Source organism: Callorhinus ursinus, unplaced genomic scaffold, assembly GCF_003265705.2.
Source record: "Callorhinus ursinus isolate GAN/ISIS: 27379988/994484 unplaced genomic scaffold, GSC_fseal_2.0 scaffold4, whole genome shotgun sequence".
Lineage (NCBI taxonomy): Eukaryota > Metazoa > Chordata > Mammalia > Carnivora > Otariidae > Callorhinus > Callorhinus ursinus.
In genome coordinates, this window is record NW_027397066.1 from 97,842,212 (window position 1) to 97,858,946 (window position 16,735).

The 16,735-nt window shown below is 39.4% G+C and overlaps 1 protein-coding gene across 2 annotated transcripts in view; it reads left to right on the plus strand.

Annotated features, from left to right (window-relative positions):
• The first annotated feature begins 1,058 nt into the window (after window positions 1-1,058).
• Window positions 1,059-16,735, plus strand: part of LOC112826013 (bifunctional heparan sulfate N-deacetylase/N-sulfotransferase 3) — a 174,819-nt gene continuing 159,142 nt past the window's right edge. The window contains exons 1-2 of one of the 2 annotated variants that reach the window (XM_073892178.1): window positions 1,059-1,313; window positions 13,737-14,878. In XM_073892178.1, coding sequence (XP_073748279.1) covers window positions 13,856-14,878 — 1,023 coding nt within the window. In that variant the 5' untranslated portion in view covers window positions 1,059-1,313; window positions 13,737-13,855. Of the gene's footprint in view, window positions 1,314-1,718; window positions 1,990-13,736; window positions 14,879-16,735 lie in introns of those variants that run through there. The other variant, XM_025874091.2, reaches the window with a different exon arrangement.

Here is a 16,735-nt window from a genome sequence, read left to right on the forward strand (position 1 = left end):
TTTCAGCCACAGCTGGATTTCGAACTCAAACATCCCCATCTGGGTTTAACTTTTCTCCAACTCCCAGGCATGCCTCCCTGAGTATTAGCTTCATTCTCAAACTTCATAGGCTGACACAAGAATTTCCAAGCTCACACGTCATTCTGCAAAGTCCCATAGAAGAGAGTCCACTTCCCTAAGTGCGGGTAGGAGGGGGTGGCCAAAAAGTCCTAGAACGGTGCCTTTTTGTCTCTGATTGGCCAGGCTTCGTCACACACTTCTCTGTAAACTAATCCCAGCCACCAGAAGGACACAAGGTGAGACCTGAGTCTTGGGTCACCCAGTGAGTCAGAGTAGCTGTTGACCTGAAGCAAATGGGCTAAAGGGTGAGGCAGTGTGGTTGGAGCCTCCAAAATAAACAGGCGTACTGCTTCCATAAACAGGTGTGAGTAGCTGGGACAAAAGACCACAGATGCCACTACAAGTTATCATTAGAAGACCCCACCTCCCCCACTTACTAAACTCTCACATATGCTATGTTAGTGGATCAAAATAATTTAAAAAAAATCATTCGATTGAGGCTTCTAATCAAACTGAAGTTTCGAAGGAGTGCAACCTCACACCTTGTATCCAAAATGTCGCCTCAATTGTTGGTCTTCCGCTTGTCTTCAGGAACTGGAACACATGGCCTTGCAGAAAGCTGGCAAACAGAGGCAACTCGGGTTTACAACCTGCCAGGTTGTGTCACCACCAGCAGGAGCAAGACCAAAGGGGATGATGCACCCACTTCCTAGGCGGCGCGACCAATCTCATCCTTGGCGGCCTCCACCCTCTCCCAGCAGCGGCCGTCGTAAGGCGCCGGCCGGGACCGGACACCCGGGGTCACCACGCCGAGGCCGGGGCTGGCGCGAGCCAGGCGGATGGACGCGCCTCCAGCCGCCGGCTCCCGCCCCCGTCCCCACCCCTTCCCCGGGCGGGCGCGCGCGCGGGCCGGGAGCGGGGAGGCGGCGGCGGCGGCGCGGCCGGGCGGGTCCCGGGGACGCGGTGCGCGTCGGAGCGAGCGCACGAGTCCCCGGCGCGCCCGCCGCGCTCGCCCCGCAGCCGCTGCCAGCCCTGCGCCGCCCGCGCTCCGGACCAGCCCCAGTCGCCCACCGGCGGCGTCCGCGGGGTCCCCGGGAGGGCGAGGAAAGGGCCGTCCGCGTCGCCCCCGCCCGGCTCCCGGCACCGAGTCCCCTCCAAACGGCGCCCGGACCTCGGGGCTGCCCCCGGGGAGTCGCTGAGGCCGAGCACCCCGGGAAGGGGAAGGAGGATCCCGCGGACGGCTGCAGCCCGAGGTAATCACCGTGGATGACGGACGGGGCCGGTCCTCGCCCAGGAACCCGACCCCGGAGACTCGGAATGCGGACTCCCGAGGTGGCACTCTCGATCAGGACAAGTTTCTCGCGGTTTGAAGGGGTCCTGAAACTGTCACTAGTTATTATTTAATTAGCCTTTGCTCTTATGTTTTAAATAAGTTTATTTAGACAATGAAAAAAAAAATAGCCTCCCGGATGACTGTAGGTTTATAAATATAATCCCGAAACTTTTGCATGGTGTGGTTATTTGCTTATGCATACTTATTAACCTGTTAACTCTGCAGCTCGTCAGAAAATTGACATTTAAAATATTCTTTGAGGTACATTACAAGTTCGCTGTTGCGTTCAGGCATCGTGTTATTTATCAGCTTAGTTAGCATCTGTCTTCCCGAAGTGGTACCAAAGCCTGTCCCTTGGCGACGGGTCTTGCATGTGACACTCTTGCCCTCTAGTGCCTCACCAGCTTGGTAGCAGTTTGATGGCTAATATTAATAAGATGTTACATAACACAAGGGTACTGGGCCATAACTGGAAATGCTACCACTTGTGAAGCCAAAAAGCCTAAGCCGGTGGTAGTGGATGCTGCTGTTTCAGTTTCTTTTCTATCTGTTGAAACTTTCTGAAGCCTTGTCGGCGCTTTCAACTTTAATTCCAGGTAAGTGCATTTGTTTATTTACACTATCCATTAATGCTCACTCATAAATGTAAGAAGGGCTTCTAGTAAGAGATAGCAACTTTGTTTTCAATTAATCTAAAAATTTCAGGATTGAACAAGTGCCTCATTTGATTCTTGTAGAAGAAATAGAGCATTTTAATTAAATTAAGTGAGACACAGAAATATCATTCTCGGGTAATTTTAAAGCTTCTCTTAAGTAAAATTGAAGTATTAAGGAGATGATCCCTTATAACTGCTTAGATCTCCACCAACAAGTTGTAATTATTCTGCAGCAGATTTGTTAAACAGAACACATGTGTATTGCTTGATGGACTAGAAATATGTAAGCAACATTAGAGATGTAAACTATAACTACCTGTCTATCTATACAGTAATGATCCTCAACAAATCTATTTGATGCAATTCATCTCATAAACATTGTTTAAAATTGCACAGTTAATAAAATTACATGCAACTGGAAAGAAATAATCAGGCTATGTATTGAATATAGAAGCTTTAAAAGAAAATACATGTGTCTTCCATTTAATATGTCTACTTTTTTTTCCTCAAAAGAACCAAGTGAACATTGTTTAAAAGGTTTACCTAGATCATCTTCCAACTAGTTCTTCTAATATCTGGAAACTATTTAAGCTTCAGACTCATTTAAAGTTGAAATTTAATTTATATTCTTTATAAACACATTGAAGTACAGCAACATATGTAATCTGGGAAGAGTTTTAAGGAAATCACTCCTAAGTAATATAAACAGCTACATCTTCATATTAGATTAAAATAGAAATCAAATATTCAGATACATGTGAAACTGATCTCCAACCCACTTTTTCTTTGTCCTTAGAAAATATCATATGATCAACTATTGAACAATGCTATTCACCACAGAGCAGAATGATATGGAGGACAAACCCTCAAACATCTGATAGCCGGCTGAAGGGCATTTTTCCCTTTTTCTTCAACTATAGCTTCCTATTAATACTGTATTTGAGAAGGAGATTTCAAAAATAAATTTGAAAGAGACTCTTTTGAAAAATAGTACTGAACATATCAAGAGGTTTGCCCTAACAGAAGCTCTTTCTTTCTTTCTCCAGTTCACACAGTATCTACCTTCTCTCATATTTTTATTGTTTTTCTTTATGGTCCTAATGGTAAAACAGAGGCTTCTCTCTTTGTATAAGGAAATATTACTACTAAACTGGTCACATGAGTTAATTTCTTCATAGTTTTTAGAATGAAAGATTCTTAGGTTACTAAAATGTTTTAGATAAAACTTTTTCTAGAGAGATTTGTTATAGTTTAGTTCAGTTGAGTTATGGTATACCTTCTCTTTCAGTACATTTTCTTGAGGAAAGTATTATTTCTGAAGATTATAGCAAGTATTAGAGTAATTTGTGGTATAACTGAAAGGTTTGTTGGGAAAAAAAAAATAGAGTAGAAGAGATAACCAGGCATTGAGTTTCATTTTTCTGGACCATATAGAATATATATTCACACATACTCAGTTCAACACTGAAGAAGTTATTATAACCTCAGATCTAAATATTCAGTGATCAACTTGCTGTTTCAGAATTTTAAAACCATAAAGAAATTACAATTTTTTCTTTCAATTCAGGGAATCTTGTATGACTTCCTTGAAACCTGATTGAGTCTCAATTGTTGTTTAGTGATTAGTGCCTATTTTTAAACTTAAATATGTATTTGTTGAGGTATAAAATATATTCAAAGAAAACTATATTTAAATACTTTGTGATTTGTATGCACTATAAAAACAGAGAAATAGAACTGGTGATAAAAACACTATTCTCAACTAAATGAATGTCTTGGATTTATAATTGCTTAACAGTTTAGACGCTAGGGAAAAACCGTGGAAGTTTGCTTTTCCTGAGGTGTGGCTATTGAAGATAAGCATTCCCACTGACATGCATGAACTCTAAACACCCGTCCAGTTTAGAGGATGCTGCCAGACCACAAAAGTAACAGCTTACATTATAATGATAATTAGTCTGAACAATGCTCGAAATTGTTTTATAACTGAATTTTTTCTTGGAGTACCCAATAATTGGTTGTGGGAAACCAATTGGGTTTTTTGTGTTTGTTTTTAATAAAAACTATCCTTGGGTTCTGGGATATCACAGTGACCTTCATGTTACTCTAAACACTCTTCATCAATTTTCTGTAAGTTGTGTAACTAGAGAAAAATCCAGGCTTTTCTACAATTAATGTGTATAACAAATTATCTCACAAAAACTCCTACAAATTACTGAGGGCTGTAACTCTTGATTACTATTACCAAACATGAGCTTAAAAATCAAGTGTTAAAGTCCCATACTAAACATTTTAGCATCTCAGTGAAGGGTTATCCATTTTACATACACTTTCATTTTTAATTCTTTTCTTTGGTTACGATGTTTGAGAATAACATGAAGCTAGATATGAACTCTAGGCCTGGTTCTGCCATGAGAGACATACTCTTGGACAACTCCCTTGCTAGCTCTGGGCCTTGGTCCCTTACCTGGAAAATGACGATCCCAGAGATCCTTTCTATCTTCTTTGTTGTTCAACACTGTAGAAGTTGCTCTGAAAGGACAAATAGACATGAAAAAAATTAAAGAATAATGCAAAAGGTGATTAGTACGGTTGTCTAGATATTTAGTAATAGATACGAAAGTTTTTAAAACAACAGTTAACCGTCATAGAATGGTTACTTTGTCCAGGCACTGTTCTAAGCCCTAATATATATATTAATTTTTAGCTCAACATAATCTTCTAAAAGATTATCTGAGGTAGATGCTCTAAGTATTTCCTTTTCACAAATGAGGAAATTGGGGCCCTGAGAGGTTACTTAGCTTTCTAAGGTCACACGCCTGCACGTGGTAAAGATGGGATTCAGTTTGAGTCTGGTTCCAGGGCACACGCCCTGAACCACCAGATTACATTGTCTCTCTATAGGTTTTCAAGCATTTGTGCTTGGTACGCCTCTTGATATAATAGAGGCAATTCATGTACCACTGCAGTTATTTCCACCACTTCTACCCTTATGTACTCCTACATATGAAACGATCACTTATTCACTCAAGAGATATTTACTCAGCACCTATTGTGTCAGGCTTAAGCCAGTGCCCAAGACCATTGCATGTGGTGCCTTCCCTAAGGAAGTATATATAGTCCAGTTTAGGTGATTTCTTTCCTCTCCCCTGATAGCCCATTTGGGTTGAGTGTCACTTGCTCAAAAAGATGCCTAAAGTGACAGAGGAAGAATTTGTCTGACTTCCTTGTTCATGCATCCATAGGATAGAGATGAATAGAACAAGACCTCAGACTTCCTAGGACTCCCTATCGTATTTCTTCATTGCTCCTTTCTGCTCTTTTTACATTATCCTCTCTGCAGATCAGCTGCCTCTGCTTCTCTGGTTCATGTACCCTCCCCTAAAACATAGCCAAAAACTTATCTGTGACTTTACATCGTATGGTCTAGGCAAACAAGGAGAGATTAGTTTAATACTTTTGTTCCCATGACTCTGAAGAAGCATAAAAACGACAAAGGTTATATTAGATCCTGAAAGCTTCACTGGCAGTAGTCGTAATGACCTGCTATTAGGCATACAGTGATGCATACACTGTAGCTCAATTTAAGGGGATTTGGGAGTCATTTTCTCCTTTAAGTCATACAGGCAGAATAAACAGCGAGCAGTAGTGGGGTAGTTTTCTTGTCTTGCCTCACTGGCTGGCATAACATTGAGAGAAGTGGAAAAAAAAAATTGTTTCCTTGATAATTTCTAAATACAAAGAAGGAGGGAAAGTTGCAATAGAAAGGCATTTTTCCATTTAATGTATCAAAACCAGTGCCCCCAAGTGCAGCTATTTGCCCATCCATCCCAAAGGAAAACCACAGTTCTAGGGACAGAGTGTATTCTTGGTCTTACTCCATGCAAATCAGCATCTGACTTGCCTACCACAGCAGGGTTCAATTAACATGACACAGTTTCACACATTTCTTCCCAGAGAAGACCATGTTCTTTGTCAATTTTTAATACTACTAAATTACTTCTAGCAAATTCATGTAATGTATTTGAAGCCTCCCAATGCATTTTTCAACACTATAAAATACAGTTAATTTTGTGAAAGGGGAATGTTGTCAAGATCTTTTAAATATCTTTCATTTATGTTAGAACCTGAAGTTCTTTAGTTATTAATACTCATTTTCCAGATGGCAATCTTTTTTTTCAACATTTCTTGTACTGCCAACTTCAACGTGATTCTATTGCATTTAGAAATTGATTTTTACTTGGGGATGATGGCGGGTGGAAGATAGTGGAAGAGAAAAGATAGGTTCCAGTGACAAGTATGTGCTTCGCCTTGCAGAGATCACAATACTTTGCAAAATGTATGTTTGTATATATTCAGTTCTTTTCTATGTATACGGAATGGCTTAGGATTCCAAAATATAATTTCTCCCTCTGCCTTTTGTTAATGGTATATAATTAAATAATGGCTAATGCTTCCTTGGTGGAAAACAGATATTTTCCTTTTTAAAAACACATGCATTACAAAGCAACTCTAGCCATGCCAAATTCTGAAAAAAATATCAGAATGGGAAAAATAGGTATTTGAGTAAGATTCAATGAGAGGTACCTTCTGGATGTGCCTGACTTATGGCTGTGGTCAAGGGGGTCACTGACATTCACAGTGTTTATATTATCACCCTGACTATTTGAGGCCAATGTGACTGGTGGAGGTATCCATTCACAGAAGATGGTTGACTTAATCACTGCTCTAGTTTGTGAAGGCAGCTGATAGTTGTAAAATTTAGTACAGGCTCTCTTCTCACTCATTTAACAAGTATTTGGCAGGATATTCTTACTTCAAGCAATGGATTGGTATTAGAAGATAGAGGTGAACAGGACAGGTACTTACAGATGCTTCCAGTCTCTGGAGAAATACTACACAAAAAGCCACATGGCTAATTACACTTATGGAATGTGCTGCGGAGGTAAAGTAGGTGGTGATGCGAGAGTGTGTAAAGAGGGAGACCCGACAGATCTGGGGAATCAAGGAGATTTTGTGAGGCAGCATCATTTATGCTTAAAGCCGTAGGACTCAGACGATGAAGCCAGATGAAGACACAGGAGAAAACTTACAGAGGAAGTTTGGAAGTCCTTTCAAAGAGGACAGCATGTGAGAAGACTCTGAGTCAGAGAAGAGGTGGTTGCTTTGGGGGAACTGAAAGAGGACCCCTTTACCTGGAATTTGGAGGGGAGCACACCAGTGAATCAGCCTGAGATGTAAGAGTGGGAAGCGTTCCTCACGGCGTCTGTAGGGCATGTATAGGAGTTTGCATTTTAATCAGTAAGTGAAATAAGCAGCCATTGATAAATTTTCTGCTGGGAAGAAACAATCCAATTTGCACTTTGATGCTGGACTGAGAAAAGTATAAAAGGAGCCCGGAGTGTTTATGAGGAGGCTAGTTGTTGCAGTAGTTCAAGTGAGAGGGACGTTGCCTAGGAACGAGCAGTATATTGAAGAGGTGAGGTGAGTTTTGGGACATGGAAATGAGAGGACTTGGGTTTATTTAGACAAGCAGAGGTAAGGGGGAAAGAAGGTGTCAGGGATGAGCTACTACATGGTCGTGGGAAGATGAAGATGGTTTTAGAGAGTAGATCACACAGTCCAATTTAGACAGGTTGAGTTCCCTTGTAACATGAATCCAGTGGAGCTAAACAGTGGCTGGCATATAATAAGAATACAGTTTCTGTGAGTTGTTGTTGTTACTACAGCAAGTTGATAGTTCAAATTTGCAATCCTAGAGCTCAGAGGAAGGAAGTTGAACTAACAAGTGAACATTTGGAATTTATTGGAGCATAGATGGTAGCAAAAGCCAGTGAGTATGTGAGCTCATCTGGGGTAATGGGAAGGAATGAGAAGAAGTTCAAGGGTGGACATGATGCTGGGCTATGCCTCTAATTGAGTCTCTTCCACTGCTCTGACTTTAGCTTCCTGCATCAAAGGTGGACTTCCTGCTCTTCCCACAACTCTGCTTACACTGGAATGCTTGTAGCTGTCCCTTTAAAGCCCTTAGTGAATTTTTATTGGCCACCTTCAGGATATTTCCTATTTCCTATGTTAGTTATATCATCATCATCATCATCTTCATCATCATCACCATCCTCCTCCTCATCATCATCACAGGTAATGTTTGGTATATTCATTCTATGTGCCAGACACTTTCTAAGAGCTTTTTATAGTTTATCTCATAATCCTCATTAAAACCCTATTAATAGGTACCACAAGTATCCCCATGTTCATATGCAGAAACTGCAGCATCTAAAGATAATAGCTACCCGCTATCCATTTCCTACATGTTCCTAGCATGAAAAGTGTTGTGGTTGCTTTCTTGGGTGTATGGTATCTTCACTGCAGGCAGTCAAGTTCCCATCTCGGTCCAACCATTATGAGCGGTGGCATCCTGGGCAAGTTACTTAGCTTTTAAAGGGCCACCTTTAAAAGCTACCACCACCACATTGGCATGTAGTAAGTGTTCACTAATTTAGCTGTGTTGCTGTTGTTACTCTACCTTCCCATATGATGTTATTTCCTTCAGTGTGCCTTATAGGAAATCCTGATGAAGTGGTGATGTTTATAACCAGCCCAACCTTGCAACTTTCCTGTATCTACTCCGACTCTTCCAAAATGCCTGCCTAAATGATTTATTGATTTTCTAATTTAACTTACACTTCCTTGGTCATTCAGCATATTCCTCAGCATATTCCTCATCATATTCCACGGCTGTCAACTCCCTGCTTGCAGTAAAGACAGTCATGTCCCTGGAAACTCTCTGACATGCAGGCTAGTGTGCCTATTCTTTAGTCATTCAGAGAATTCTTCAGACCCTGCAAAAGTCTATAATTTTCGATGTATTTTTGTGAGAGCACTTCAAGAATACAATCATCGGGCGCCTGGGTGGCTCAGTCAGTTGGGCGTCTGCCTTCGGCTCAGACCATGATCCCAGGGTCCTGGGATCGAGCCCCTCATCGGGCTCCCTGCTCGGCGGGGAGCCTGCTTCTCCCTCTGCCTGCCGCTCCCTCTGCTTGTGCTCTCTCTCTCTCAAAATAAATAAAATCTTTAAAAAAAAGAATACAATAATCACTATACTGAAGTGTTTTTGCCTGTTGCTCTTGTTAGCCTTTAAAAATGTTTTTATCCTGTTTCTTGTTTGAAAGATTACTGGGAATGACATACACCCTATACCCTTGGAAATTTCAGTCTAACAGAAAGAGAGACATTAAACAAATAATGTTGCTAATAACAGTAAGAGTTGTGATAAAAGCCTGAAATAAAATGTAATTATAATTAGATTACATCATCTGGGGCTCTGGTCTAAAGGGGGAGGAGTAAATTGGTCAGAAAAGGCTTTCCTGAGGAATTGAATTTGTGTAGCCTATCCAGATTTGCCTATGACCCATTGATTTCAAATGTTTCCTTGTCTTTTTTTATTCATCAACATCCAACTATTTTAGAGAACATTGTGATTTTGCCATCATTTAGTCACCTGTCTGAACCTTAGGTGAACATCATTAGCTCAAGCCAATTTCCACTCTAAGCTTGTGCGTTTCTAATACCGGCACTTTTATTCTTCTGTCCCCAAGCATAATTTATCAGTAATCGTTTCCTTTTTGTTTTTCTCCTGTCTCTCTTAATTTTTATTCCCCCTGATAACCACCTTGGTCTGGCCTCACACCACTCCCCACCTGGATTGTGCAGCAGCCCCTTAAGTGGGACTGTCCCGACTCCACCTCCTTCTTCACTCCGTACAATGTAGCATCTACTGTCTCTGTTCATATGACTGCTGTGTGCCCATTCTGGGTGCCACTGCTACACTAAGCACCTGTAAATGTGATTTTTATTGTCTCTCTTCTGTTCAGATTCATCTAATGCTGTCTGTTTCCAAGTCCACACTTTGTGCTTCACAGTCACTTCCAAGGACATTCATTAATCTGCAGGACTCCTTGAATGACATATGATTTCCATTTTCAACCCAACACATAGTATCATATTAGTTTGGTCTCACTCTCAGATAAACATATTGTAACCATTTCATTTCTTCAACCTTGCCAAGTATTTTAAGTAAGCTCTCCCCCCAGCGTGGGGCTTGAACTCACAACCCCAAGATCAAGTCACATGCTCTCCCGACTGAGCCAGCCAGGCACCACCCTTGCCAGGTATTTTTGCCTAACATCTTCATCCCGCCCTCATATCCAAATCTTGCCCATCATGTCATGTCCCCCTCAAGCACTACGCCTCTTAGAAACTGCTTTCCTAAATTTCATTAATCTTTAATTAATCATTAATCTTGGTTTTGAAACTTGTAACAAATATAGTCTGTACAGCATGAACCAACCATATGGTGTTGGCTATTGTTTCACAAGTCATTTCCCCCAACAGAGACCTTGCTTCTGAAGACAAGAATCACTCTTAATATTACCTCTGTGGTGTCCCCTGCACCTAATACAGCCCTAAACCCAAACTGGGTGTTCAACAAATACCTAATGACTAATGGCAGAATGATTATTTGATAGGAATCTTTGGGCGGGTGAAGATTTAATATCTACCATAGTGGCTTCTTTTATCCTATGTTAGGATGGCATGATTATATTTTCTTAGTATTAGGTAAAACAGAGATATTAAATCCAGCTAATGTATAGGTAATTATAATCATATTAATAGTGATATATGACCTGAAAAAAAGTTATGACATTAGAAAAAAGTAGAAGTGTCAAATTAGCCTGTAAGGTTAATATGCCATTTTATTTGACTAATTCCACAGTTATTGGGTGCTTACTCTGTGCCTGGCACTAGGGGCTCAATGATAGAGGCCTTATCTCTACCCTCTTAGAGTGTTTTACAGTTGGATAAGAGAGACTGACAGATGGACAATAAACAAAATTTTAATTATAATAGTGTCAAGAATTACAAAGAAGATAATCATGGTTGTGTGTCACTGCTGGTCTTACCCCGTTTGGAAGGTCAGCTCTATCTGAGAAGGTTTCACAGGGGAACTGTGCGGAGGAGCTTAATTTTCCACATGTACCTGTCTTCCTAGTGATCCCCACCAGTGCAGGGCTCAGGAAAAGCTGCTCTAGTGGCATCCCACATGGAAGGAGGGACAGCAACAGTTCACTGCATTCTGAGATTTTCAGAGCCAACAGACATACAGCGAATGGGAAGTAGTTGATGGTGGATGAGGTTGCCGTAGGAACAGTAACTTTTGAGAGTCTATACCAGGGACCAAATTTGGCCACAGCAAAGTGTGCCGTCAAAAAAAGTTTAAAGAAAACTTAGAGAATCTTAATGTGTCCACTTAAATATCTTAGACCAAATCCTACCCTCGGAGACCTACACTGGAATTCCCTTGGCTTCAAGAGGAAACTTGAAGAGTTTAATAGAAAAGAGAGGTCTTTCAGTATTTTATACCAGGTATTGGAGAAGGTAGCTTTAATAGGTTCCTAATATCCATCCTAAATAGTGAGAGCAAGTACTCCTCACCACTTTGCCTCATCACAGATAAGATTAGTATGAGTTACATGCCTTTCACTTCTGACAATAAGAACAAACGATGAAACACTGCTATCTGAAATGCAAAATGTGGTAATACATTTTGTAGCCAGTCAAAAACACTTCACAGCTAAAATTGAAACAGAGGCATAGAAAGATAGGAGATTTTATATCCTGCTATTATGCTCCAGACTATTATATTATTCATAAACATGTACATAACTTTTAAAGTGCAATTACTTTTCAAAATGAAATAACTACAATTACAGTGGAAACTCTGCATTGTCCTGGTAATTTTGATTTGCTTAAATTGCACCTACATCTAGGCTTGAATGTTTAAAAGAGTAGAATGTTATCCTTTATATTAGATTGATTTTCAAGCACGCCAGGTCACTTGATGCCGTTTTATTTGGCAGAGTGGTGGTGTACCACAGACCCCCCCCCCATGCCAAACCCAAGTTCTCTTCCTCCTTTCTTTGCAGTGTCCCTCAGACTTGCCCCTTCCCACATTCTCCCTGACCTATGATCACTAACGGTTTTTATGACCAGATTGTGAGAAATGAGCCTGCCTCAGCTTGCCAGCCTTGACTCTCAAACAATGCTCTAGGATATCTTTCACGTTATTGGTTAGTTCATTTTCCTGAAAAATCTCACCCTTACCATGCTATTCCCCAAAGCAGAAAAGTAGAAGGGCTCCCAATGGGTTTTCTCAACCGTGAACTTGTATGCTATCAAATCTCTCCATAATCTAAGGTACCCATACTTTTTACAATGTATTTTTGGAGGGACTTCATCCCCTTGCCTTCCATTCTTCATCAGAGTGTTCCTTGCCCAATATTGTGCTCACCCCTGCCTCTATAAATTCCCTTCATCTCACATGCCTACTCACATCACCCTCACCTTCAGGGCTCTGCCCAGATTCTACATCCCCCTGGAGTATTGCAGGCTTCCCTACTTGCCATGGTCGCTTCTCTCATCTCATTAGAGGCATTTGTCTCTACTCAACAACCATCTATTATTGTGATGCTAGTCACTGTTTCTACTTTATAGTTTTGGACCCCTTAAGGAAATTCACTCTGTTGACCATTTATATTTAAAATAGAAAGATAGTCACCCCATAAATACTTGAATCAATGATATAGATGCCCTAAATATTTGAACAAATAATTACAATAGACAATTTACAGGATAAATATCCTATTTATAAGAATCCTAGTCTGTAAATATCCTGCAGTTATATGCCAGAATGTATTATTCATAAAGATAAACATATCTTATTCAAAATATTGTTCATTCCTTATTTCATAGGTGAATATCACAGAATTTTAGAGCCAGAATGTTCTTGGTGATTGTTTATTCTAACCTCATCGTTTTACTTAAAAGGTACTGGGGCCAAAGTGACACAGTTAATAAGAGGTAGAGATTCAGTCACCCCTTTCAGCCTGCCTTGTGGACAATAACAAGACCTTCCTTAATTCTTTTATATTCCATATTTCCTTGAAAAGTGCCAGGACCGTAAGACTCTAATAAACTTCTGCTCTAAGAAGCACTCAGGTTTCTTTCTTATTGTCTTTCAAAAGCTACTAAATTTTTCTAAGATTAGTAAGTCTTGAAAGGGATTTGAAACTATACCATGACAAGGTGTTTCATGAAGTATTTTCATTGTTTTTCTTAAAAAAAAATTTTTATAGTACTTTTTTCATGTCATTACTGTGCTCTTTTCCAAACAGCAGAAACTAGTGTCTTAACTATAGCACCTAATGAAACATGTCCAGACTTTTATGAATGTTCGATATATGTAGTTAAACACATATGCATCGTGTATGCATTACATGATAGGGCAGTACATGGCTCAGGTGACCTCTCTGTGGTCTTAGGTATACAATATCTACAGAGTTTGATGCAAAGCTTGGTGAATAAAAGGAAATTTCTGGTTAGCCCAATGTATTTTCTACATGAAGGATAGAGAGCCTCTGTTATATGGAGCCCTTTTCCCCATTTCTTTCCCTCCCACGTCCTCATCCAGACCTGGCAGGAGGAAAAAGAGGCTTTCTGACAGACCATACACCCGTTCATCTGCCTAACAGGTTGCTACTCATGTCAATCAGCAGGAAAAAACTTGTTCGTCTTAATGCCGCAGAATGAACGTTTGATAGTCTGTTCTATTTTATTCTACTTTTCAGACTGTATTTTCTGTGAGTCCTGATCCAGTGCAACAAATGCGCTGCAATGGTGACATAAACTATTGACGGAGACTGGAAAAGTAGCTGAACACCATCTTTTCTTTTCTTCTTCCTTTTTTATGGTGCTTCAATTGGAACAGTCTGAGGGAAGTATATGCAACATGAGTTTTATCATGAAGCTTCACAGACACTTTCAAAGGACGGTTATTCTGCTCACCACATTTTGTATGGTGAGCATTATTATTTCTGCATACTACCTGTACAGTGGCTACAAACAGGAAAATGAACCCTCCGAGATGATGTCCGAAGTGGACTGTGCGGATTTCCAACACCTACCATACAGGCTTATGGAAGTCAAGACAATGAAGCTTTCTGATGCCTCGAGGACAGACCCCACAGTCCTGGTGTTTGTGGAGAGCCAATACTCATCGCTTGGTCAAGACATAATTATGGTTCTAGAATCCAGTAGGTTCCAGTATCACATTGAAATTGCTCCTGGAAAGGGGGATCTCCCAGCACTTATAGAAAAAACTAAAGGCAAATATATTCTCGTTATTTATGAGAATATATTAAAGTATATAAACATGGACTCTTGGAACCGAAGCCTTTTAGATAAATACTGTGTGGAATATGGTGTGGGTGTCATTGGATTCCACAAAACTAGCGAGAAGAGTCTACAGAGCTTTCAGTTGAAAGGTTTCCCTTTCTCCATATACGGAAACCTTGCGGTAAAAGATTGTTGTATTAATCCTCATTCTCCATTGCTTCATGTGACCAAATCTTCCAAGCTTGAAAAAGGTTCTTTACCTGGAACTGACTGGACAGTTTTCCAGATTAATCACTCAGCCTACCAACCAGTAATATTTGCCAAAGTAAAGACCCCAGAGAACCTTTCTCCTCCCATCTCTAAAGGTGCTTTTTATGCCACTGTCATACACGACTTGGGGCTTCATGATGGAATTCAAAGAGTTTTTTTTGGCAACAACTTGAACTTTTGGTTGCATAAGCTCATCTTCATAGACGCGGTTTCCTTCTTGTCAGGAAAGAGGCTGACACTGTCCTTGGACAGGTACATTCTTGTGGATATTGATGATATTTTTGTGGGAAAGGAGGGAACAAGAATGAACACCAATGATGTTAAGGTAAGGCCCTTTTTATCTCAAAGTTTCAAAGTTTAGGTTGTCTTCCAGTGGGTTTACCAGCTGTCCCGGTTTGTCTGGGGCTAAGGGATTTCCTAGGACATGGGATCTTCATTTTATCAGAAAGTCTGAGGCAAACTGGGATGAGTTGGCTACTCTCAGCTATATTTGAGATATAGGGCTATAGCACTCTGAATCAAGAAAAATGAAGACTGCACTAAAGGACTGAGTGTGGCAGGATCCTGAAATGCTTTCCTATGTGTATGTACAGCTACAGAGTAGAAACCATCTTGTTTAATTAACTTTCTAGAAACTATCTACCTTAGAAAACTATTACTAATCTAAGACTTTAGTTCATTTAAATATGAAATCAAAGTGAATTTGTTTTAATGAAAATAAATACTCCCACAAATTTTCAAGAATTAAAGATCTCATAAGTGGCAAGTTCAGATATTTTTGGAAGTCAAATGTGCAATTCATTTTCTCTTCTATTTTTTTGGAACTCTTAAAATCAGCACTGCTAAATATGGAAAGCTATGAATATATAAGCATACTTATTCATACACAAACGTAAGGATTTAAATTATGTTTCAGAATTCACTGAACACCTCTGGTACATATATGAAGCCCATCATGTTGCATTTAAATGGTATTAGATTTCTCATTGTATAAAACTGTTGCCCTTAAATAGAAAACAGTTACTTGAAGATAGTTGATTATTGTGAATGAATTGTTTTACATAAACAACTGGTTGTTTAATATTAAGGACATTTAAAATTAAAATGATCTACATTTATCTTACTTTCCCATTCAAAATACTATAGGATTCTATCTTTCTTATACTACAAATTGATTTCTCATAAAAGTGAAAGGAGAGATTTTGATACATATTTTTTATTCTGTACAGCTTTGACCTTTCAATGAAATACAAAGGACTAAATCAGACAGAAAAAAATCTTGAAAACCCCATTCTTTTCTATAGAGACTAAGCATCTGGCAAATAATAGTAATGTTCATCACACTAGTTAATGAGCTAAGAATACCAGAAGGACCATTAAATGTTATCATAAGAGAGTGTAAAAACTGGAAAGAAAGAAAAAAAAAACACAGTATTTTAGACTCTTCATTTTAACTCAATAAAAATAATTAACATAGAAGTTCTGCTTAAGTTTTCATTAAGTCTTATGAAATATACTTGAAATTTGTAGCTAAGTTAAAACCAAGTTGGTAGCTTAAACATTATGCACTTGCAAATTACAAACAGTATATAATTTTCTTCCAATTTTTTCATTTCAAAATATTATGATAAAATATGTTTTTAAGGTTTGATTTCTGAACTATAATTCTTTAAAACTGGCAAAATATGTTGTTATACCATTTAAAAATGTGCTAGGTAAATCTAAGTTTTATATGCAAACCCTACTATATCCTCTAAAATTATACAAAATACAAAATGCCTTTAGTGCTCTTAAGGTTAAACCATTTTTAAGTGGTATAAAAAATTAAACACATTACAATTGAGCACATTTAATAAGAATTCAGCATATAAAATATTTAGAGAATTGCTCATTTAGATGGGAATATATTTTCTAACAAATCCGAAGGCTTAAAAGAAAGTATATTTTGGAATTATTTGGGCTTTTCTACATTGTATCTGTGATTGTTTCTAAAACACTAATTCACTGTATGCAGTTGCCCTGAGAGTCTAAACATTTTTTTTCTCTCTTCCTTCCTCCCTCCCTCCCTCTCTCTCCCTCTTTGTCTCCCTTCCTCCCCTTCTTTCTCCCTTCCTCCCCTTCTTTCTTTTTCTTTCTTTCTTTCTTTCTTTCTTTCTTTTTCTTTCTTTCTTTCTCTTTCTCT